Below are 8,309 nucleotides of genomic sequence, written 5' to 3' on the forward strand. Positions count from 1 at the left end.
CTTTCCCTCTCCTGTTGTTTCATCTCTGCTTTGCTCATTTTTCCTCCATTTTGTACATGAACTTTCAGTTGTCAAAGCTGCATGTCATAAACTTGTACGTGAAAAGGAAGCATCCATTACTTTTGAGGTGATAGCGTGTGCCAGTCACTGGCATCCTGGTGACCTCAGCTGGAGGCAGCTGGTTGTTCTGAAATAATTCACCACTGGGAATGAGAATCATTTTGATTCCATCTGTCTCTATTCCTGCAGATCTTCTTTTTCCAATTGACATCGCTCTTGTCAAGCGAGAACATGACTTTCTGGACAGAGATGCTATTGAGGCCTTATGCAGGTAAGTTTAAAAAAATCACTCTGCATTTTGAAACAAAACCCTTCCTGTGTAATGGAAAGTATAACCTGGGGAAAGCATAACCTCAACTGAATTACGTGCCATTAAAAAAACGTTTGCTTGAGATTTTTTTTATTGTCTAGTATCAGTATCCAGTTTTCGTTAGAAAAATATATTGTGCTAAGTAGTGTTTGGGGATCTTATTTAAAACAAAGTTGGGAGGAAAGTGGCAGGAGTCTGTGACTCCTATTTCGTAGGCATATTTTTTATTATTATTTGTTTCCTTTCACTAGCAATTCCCAAATTTGTTAGGCATTGTGAAAGCAGAACTGTGCTGGCTACAGCCATCTGCATGTACAGCTGTAGCATCAGTTCCCACACAGGACTTGTTTTCTGGGAGCAGAAGTCCTTTGCTGGGTTAGTAAATTAAATCAGCCTGTGGAAGGGCATAATGAAGTTCAGAGTAGGTGCAAAGGATGTGGCATGACCCCGCAGTCAGCTGCAGGGGAAGAAAGGGTGGGTAGAGAAAAAGAAGGAGCGTGACTTGCCAGTGTATGGCAGCATGTTTTTACAGAACTGCAGCCTCAGCATTACCAATATTACCATGAAAGCAATTGCAGTGGCGCCATCCGACACTTAGCCATCCATCAGTTACCTCCTCTAACGTGAGTCCATGATCTTAAATGGCAAAAAAATGCCTTAACTTTTCATATCTTTTATTACCTCCAATTAAGTGCAGTTCTCTGCCTCTGTCCTTCAGTATGGCAGCTTTCCAAATTGTCTGCAAAATTAATGCTTTTGGATACTGCATGCATGATGTCCACAGCTCTAAATGTCTGTAATTCTAATGAATTACAAAACCCTTTTAAGAAAAGCTTTAAGTTTATAGTGTTTTCATGCCATCACTGCCATACTTGGAAGGGAAAGAAAGGGACTGGAATTTAAAGTTTGTCAGAAATATTTACTGGACTTTCAAACTAAGAAAACAGATCTGTTCAGTCATTAGGAGGGGGAAAATCCCATTAATATTAAATTCGTGCTCAAAATGTAGGGCACCTATTTCATAGATATTAGAATGTGATACATCAGTTTGCTTATTTATCTGCTCTGGAACTCGTGAAGTCATTGAACAGAAAGTACAGCAATGAATAAATGCTGGTTCCCAGAAGCATGGTATTCCCTTGCCAGGAAAACAAAATACAGTCAAGCCAGCATATTTTAAACCTAGTGCTTGCCTGTGAGAACACTTTTTAACCTGTGATTATTTATTTATATGGGGTAAAAAAAGGGTAGCAGATTGCTTCTCACTGGTGAAAATAAGAACATGCCCTCCCTACCTCTTTGAGGTAAGCTGCTAGTGTGATCGATAAAAACAATTAGCACTTTTTCTGAACAGAGGACAGTGAAAAGGTCTATATCCTAAGAATGGAAGCTTATATTATAAGCCTTCTAATACAGGTAAGCAAACCAAAATGATATGTCTATATAAACATTTTGTGAAAGTAGGCAGTATTTAATAAGTCTGCTAATTGTAAAGTAACCACTTTCATCTTCAAATCATTTTCTCTGCAGTATGTCTAAGAATCCAGTGGTCTTACTGGATTCTTACTGGTCTCACTGGCTTGAGAAAAGATTTTAAGGTTGAACTATATTATTTTGAAGCCTCTGGCTTATATATCGGAATTATCTTTTACAAGGTATCTTTAAAACTGAAACTACAGTTTCTCCAGAAGCGTTTTGATCCCACCTCAGCATAAAACTGAAGTAATGCAGTTAATTGTCTCAATTGTCAATTGAATTTGGCCCTTTACCATCTGTGTTAGACAAAAGCAGTGCATTATCACAACACTTCCACCTTTTAGGGGTTTTTTCCACATCTTCTTGTTTAATTTTGTAAAGCTCATTTAAAAATGTGGGGAAGGTACGTTGTTTGGAATGCTGCGTTTCTGCCTGAAGCCTGGGTTTATTTTGACTCCTGCTTGGTCAGTGTGTAAACAGTAAAAGGATTTACTGACTGAAAGACTTAGAGCTGTTTCACAGCTGTAAGTCTATCACTCTTTCTTGACTGAAAATCAGAATAGTTCTGGAGCTATTTGCATTTTCAGCACAGAGTTAAATGAACACTGTATGCATGGATGATAACAAAATAGTAAGTTGTTCATGCTGAGAATCTGCTTTTCTGTATAACAACCAGTTTTCTGCCAGCAGTTTTAATTACCTTGCTCTAATTACTGCATGTGAAGAAATTGTTTTTAAAAAGACTGTAGAAATCACAGCGATAGGGATTTTTTTAAGTTTTAAGCATTTTAAATGATAGCTTACCTCTGAACGGTATTGTAAATTATCGTTTAGTAATCTTAATAATGTATGCTAGAAAACTAATGTAACTTTAAAACCAGCTGATTAGTAAATGTTTTGCTAAATTCCTTTCTAAATGGAAAAGGTATCACTAGCCACCCCATTAAGGTTTTTCTGGAAAAATTTTAAGTGAAAAGTGGGTTGAGACTTGAATTACAGAGATCGCATATGGCGCTTGGTAACAGTAGAAGATAGATGGCTAAGAAATGTCATTTAGTGATTTTATCGTGAAATGTAGGATTAAAAATGTAAGAGCACTGACTCTAACTTGCTGGGATGCTTCCTGTCGTGACTGTGCAAAGCACTGCTGGCCTTGCTTTCGTAAGACTTTATGTGTATTAAGGGCTGGGAATTTATCTCCAGAGGATAACTGGCTGCATCGTTCACTGGTGAAACCAAGTACTGAAACATGCTTCTTCTAAGGGTTGTTGCTAAGTACAAAATACATAACAAGCCATGACGGAAATCCTATTTAATCTCCTTACACATAGCTAGAAAACTGCCACACTATATACGCAAGAGGTTTCTTAAATCTTCTGCCATCAGGACTTCTCATCCAAGAAACTGGTCATAATGGATTTACATGAGCAGCATTCACTGCTCGTGTCATTTGGTTTTAAGAGAGCTGGCCTCCTTTGCAGGTTAGAACACGCAGATGAACCCCAGGAGCCAGGGTTAAAGGCTGTCCACTACAGTGAGACAAGAAAGCCCTTCTATCATCAATTAGTTACAGGTATAACTGAGTTGGAATTTGCCCTGTAAGAAGGAATTAAGAATTTAAATCCATGAAGAAAATATTTTAAACTTTAAAGCTAGGTCATACAGTTACTCAGATTGAAAATTGTCCTTTAAAATGTGTATATCTAATAGTCTGCATTGCTACCACTTTTCTTGGGTGCCTGGGGAGAGAATTTTGTTCTGTTAATAAGAGCAGTGTGATTTACCTGGAGTTATAGCCAGACTGGTATCTGAACAAAGACTTCACATTGTAAGCCTATACTTGAATCTGTAAGTTAGCTGAAGTTAGCTGTTCACACTGCAGTTTTTGGTAGTGAATGTCTTGTTCAGGCTGCCTTTCTTAAAAGTGCAGGCTAAACTTGTTTGACCATTTCTGAGAGGACTAGGAAAAATGCATCATTCACTCATTTCTGAGAGAAGTTCCAGCGCCTCATCTTTTGAGTGCGGCAGGTTCAGGTTTCCAGTGTAACTGCTGCTCAGGGCTGGTACAGGCCAGTCTTGACTCTGGGGCTGGGGCTCAGAGGCAGGTCCTGTTGCATTGGTCACCTCCAGGAACAAGGGTTTTGCAGAACCAAGGTGAAGGAGGGTGGAGAGCCTGGGTGGGAGTATATGAAGGGCAAGGAACGGTGTTGTCTTGGAGGTGTAATGCTCCATAGGGGTAAGATACTATCTGGATATGAAGATGTATGTAGAGAGAGGGCTGGCTCAAAGGCATTTGGCTAAATGGTGGGAAAGAATATTACCTTGTCATCCAGACAGTCATCCAGAAAGCAGCCAGGGTAGGAAGCATTGTAGAAGTTGAGACTGAGATAACTAGATGGTGAAAGCAACTGTAACTGCTGTCTGCAGCAATCCTGCCCCATCCCTCCATCTCTCATCTTGTCCTCACAAAGCCATCACTGAGACAGGTTTGGGCAGAATAAGACGGAGCTAAAGAATGAGGCAGACCTACTGACTGACAGCAGGGAAATGATAGGTTGAGTTTATACCTGGAAGTGGAATTACCAAAGGTGAAGGTCTCGAGCCAGGAAGAGAAAATAGCAATTCATTAAGGAGCATTGATTTGATGAGAAGATCTGTAGAAAATGAAGGTGTGCTTATATGCTTAAAAAGTATTGCAAAGCATATGTGAAGGTTAGTGACAGTTATACAAGTCACTCTCACCCTGGCAAAGCCTATACTTTGTAAGCTTAGCTTTGCAGACTCAGTAATGCGTTTGGAAGGCAGTCTTGCATATTGTACTGTGTTTTCAGTGTCTGATAGTCCAGAGAACTGAGCACTGCTGAACTTAAGCAGGAGTCAAATCAGGCTTTGTGATATATATAATGAAAGTTGCAGACCTGAGGCAATTACTGCAGAGCATTTAGGTTTTAAGAGGGAAACTGATTTTGTGATGAAATCATGTCGATTGTATTTAACCTAACTCATGGGGGTTACCTTATCTTGCCTTCATACTCATTTTTGTGAGGTGTGTGCTGGGAATTTTTTTTCTTAAACACCCTCTCTAGAAACAGATGTCTTTGCTCTACCCTTTTCCACCTATTTCAGGGGTTTAATTTGAGCAGGAGAAAAATCTTGAGATGTAATCTTTGTGAAATCAGAGATTGTCTTTATTAGCGGTCAGAGAGGCTGGAACTAGATGAAGTCTGATACATGGATTCAGTGATAACTTCTCTCTGCATAAGTCAAAGGTTGCAACACTGTGAAATTTGTAAATTATTACACAATGTAGAATTGAAACCAGTTTAATATTCCCTGGTCTTAAGGTCCAGGAGATGAGAGGAGGATGTTTTTATAGCAGAGAGAGGAAGGTGGCTTTCTGCTGTCGTGTGTCCTCTTAAAAATGAAAATACCATTTTCCTTGTGTGGCATGTAGATGGGACATTCACCCTTCACCCATGCCATAAACACAATTGCTCGGAAATTCACTGGTCTTATGCATGTACCCACCAACTGCAGCCGACCAGACAGAGCCTTCTGCCTTTTAAAGTCAGTGCAAAGATGAAAACAGAGAGATGTGGATAACTTTTCTAACCTGCCACTGCCTTACTGTTTGATCCATGGCAATTCTTCCTGTTTCTCTTCTTCTGCTGCAGCGTTGTGGCTGGGTCTAATTATAGATCAAACTACTGGAGTTTTTTATTTCACAGCTGAGGCAAAAGCATCAGTAGGAGCTTTTCCATTTTTTTTGATGGCCTCAGGATCAAGCCCTGTGTAAATACCATCTGCAACCAATCCTGTGCATAAAAGGCAAGGGGAAGAAGAGGAAACTAGTAATCCTTCCTGTGCACACATTTTCTAGATTCAAGTTACAAGTTTCAGGAATCTGAAAAGACTCATCAGAAGCAACACGACAAGTCAGCTTTTTAGTTTTCTTTTTTTAAAAAACTGTGGTTTTACACTTTGCTCAAATGAATTATGTGAAAATTCTACAACTTCCTTCAGAATTAATTAGGCTTTTTAAAGCTCAGTTTTGCTCCTGTTGAATTTGGGCTGCAGTCCAGCTGAAGGAAAGTGGTGACTCTGCTCCTCTGTCTTTCCCCTGCACACACTATCCTTCACACAGCTTGGGGAACTGACCTGGGAGAAATGCAACCCAACGAAGTATGGAAGGATTAGTTTTTAGCTTGGTTAGTCTCCTCACCCAGCCTCGTAAGTGGAAGTATTAACACAAGGGGCCAAACCTGCTGCTGCTTTAGCTTTTCTGCCTTCTGCATCGTGCTCAGGCTGTTCTTGCCCTTTGCCTTGCTGTACCACCAGCATTTCTCTAACCACGCTTTACCAGTGCAGGTTTTAGCCGAGCTGTCTCTCGAGCAAGGGCTGGGAGAAAGGCAGGATACCATAGCAGCCTGCACTTAGCTGTGCCTAAACTGCCCCAGAGCTGTATGTTTTGCAGTGCCCACTTGTGTTCTGCTTTAAGCTGTTTGTGCTCAGCCGTGCACACTGGGCTTCTGGGGCAGAGGGGAGAAGAAAGGTAATTTTTTTGTTTTAGTGTTACCTGCCAGATCTTTAGCTCATCTGGGAATAGAGGGATGCTTATTTTACATTCATGCAGCCCTTCAAGATACGTGTCCAGACTGCTACTACATTTCTCAAGGAGGGTGATTAACTGTTGCAATTTATTTTTGTTTAAATTTTACTCCTTCAGAACAACACTTCTGTGTATAAAAGAATCTACCATTTTAGGAAGGACAAATCAGGTCTGTGTTGTGTTTTGTTTTGTAGACCGGTGAGTTGCCTTGTCCCAGGACTGTATTGAAAATAATCATTGTTCACAAACAAAATAAATGCCTAACAAGTGGAAAATGAGTTTTTTTCTGGGAGTTTTTAGCTTATAAAGTACAATTTCAAGGCAGCATGCTTTTTTCACACAGGCACATGTACACAGTGTCAAATAAGAAGCCTTCTCCATTATTTTCAGTCTGTTGAGACTGATTGTTCCAGGATGCAGATGTCTGCTATTTAAACAAATGTAATTAGTATAATTCATTGGATATAATGCACTTCTCAACTTAGTCTTAAGTTTCTGTTCTCTTTACTTTGATTCAGGTAATTGTGACAAATAGTCATCCATCCCTCTCTCTGAAGTTAGAATACAGCCAATTGTAATGAGTTAATGGTTAAGTATAATTAGGGCTCTAATTGAAACTCTGCTTGTGGCTATTTGTATGCAGAGCAGTTTTGGGACAGCCTTCACAAAGGCTTTTGAACTGTAGTAGCCTGTGTCAAAACACTGGAGCGTTCTCTTAATACGGTTTCCTTTGCTTTGCAGGCGCTTAAATACTTTAAACAAATGTGCAGTGATGAAGCTAGAAATTAGTCCCCACAGGAAAAGGGTAAGTTGCTTTAACATCTTCTGTTACAGCAGTGTACATCAATAAAACCAAAAAAAAAAAAATTCTAGCAAATTGCTTAGCTCCAGTCTAGGTTAACACCTGAGTAGAACCTGGCAAGGACACGCAGTCAGAATTCTGCTTATGTTTCATTTTGTGTTCTCACTGAACCAAAACTGCAGGGCTCGGCCATGGTTAAAAGTGAGTCGTCTAGCACGTTCTTCCCTGGGATGCTGCTCCCCGTCTGAAAGGCGCTGGACTTCTCTGCCTGCCAGTGTGGTTGTCCGTGTTGTGGTGTGTTACCTGCACTCAGGCAGCATTGTAAAGAGTAGGCTTGATGGAAAAGATCCTGGAGCTGACCTGAATGTTAGAACATTGTAAAAAACGTGTGGTTTGGAATTAGATGATCTTTAAGGTCCCTTCCAATCCAAACCTTTCTATGAGCCACTGTGAGCTGACCTGAATGTTAGAACATTGTAAAAAACGTGTGGTTTGGAATTAGATGATCTTTAAGGTCCCTTCCAATCCAAACCTTTCTATGATTCTATAATTGTCTTTGGCATCATCTTGACAGTTCTGGTTCTTTGTCATCTCATTAGAATTAGATGTAGACAGGGTCAGTTAAACTGTGCTTGGCCTGCAAAGGAAAGAGTCAATCCCTTGTAGGATTGAGCACGTTGTTTCCTTGGTTTTTAATTACATATAGCTCAAAATTAAAGCAATATATTTACAGGTTACATCAGCTATCTTTTTAGAAAGTTTACAAATCCCTGTGGAATGTGGTGAGGAATGAGAGAACACCTCCTGTAATTTCTGTAAGTTAGTACTGTCAGAAAGCTGAGTTGCTGGGGTTTGCTAGTAAGGTACCACTTAATAGCTGTCTTAAAACTATGTGTGTGTCCTAGGAGGGATCAGCAGTTGATACTGTCCCCGGGGATATGACAATTGCAGATAAAGATGATTTAGCTAAGGCAATACAATGCTGCCCTACCCTTAACAAGAATGCATACAAATGCTCTGAGGTTGTTTACCAGGAATTAATCCCCTCTTTC

General features: G+C 40.1%; 1 protein-coding gene across 1 annotated transcript in view; it reads left to right on the top strand.

The window, feature by feature from the left end:
- DLC1 (DLC1 Rho GTPase activating protein) overlaps nt 1-8,309 on the top strand; it is a 24,828-nt gene that overhangs the window by 2,312 nt on the left and 14,207 nt on the right. Inside the window, exons 2-3 of the mRNA XM_010137152.1 lie at nt 250-331; nt 7,197-7,260. Coding sequence (XP_010135454.1) covers nt 7,228-7,260 — 33 coding nt within the window. The 5' untranslated portion in view covers nt 250-331; nt 7,197-7,227. The remainder of the gene's footprint in view (nt 1-249; nt 332-7,196; nt 7,261-8,309) is intronic.

Source organism: Buceros rhinoceros, unplaced genomic scaffold (assembly GCF_000710305.1).
Source record: "Buceros rhinoceros silvestris isolate BGI_N320 unplaced genomic scaffold, ASM71030v1 scaffold13005, whole genome shotgun sequence".
NCBI lineage: Eukaryota > Metazoa > Chordata > Aves > Bucerotiformes > Bucerotidae > Buceros > Buceros rhinoceros.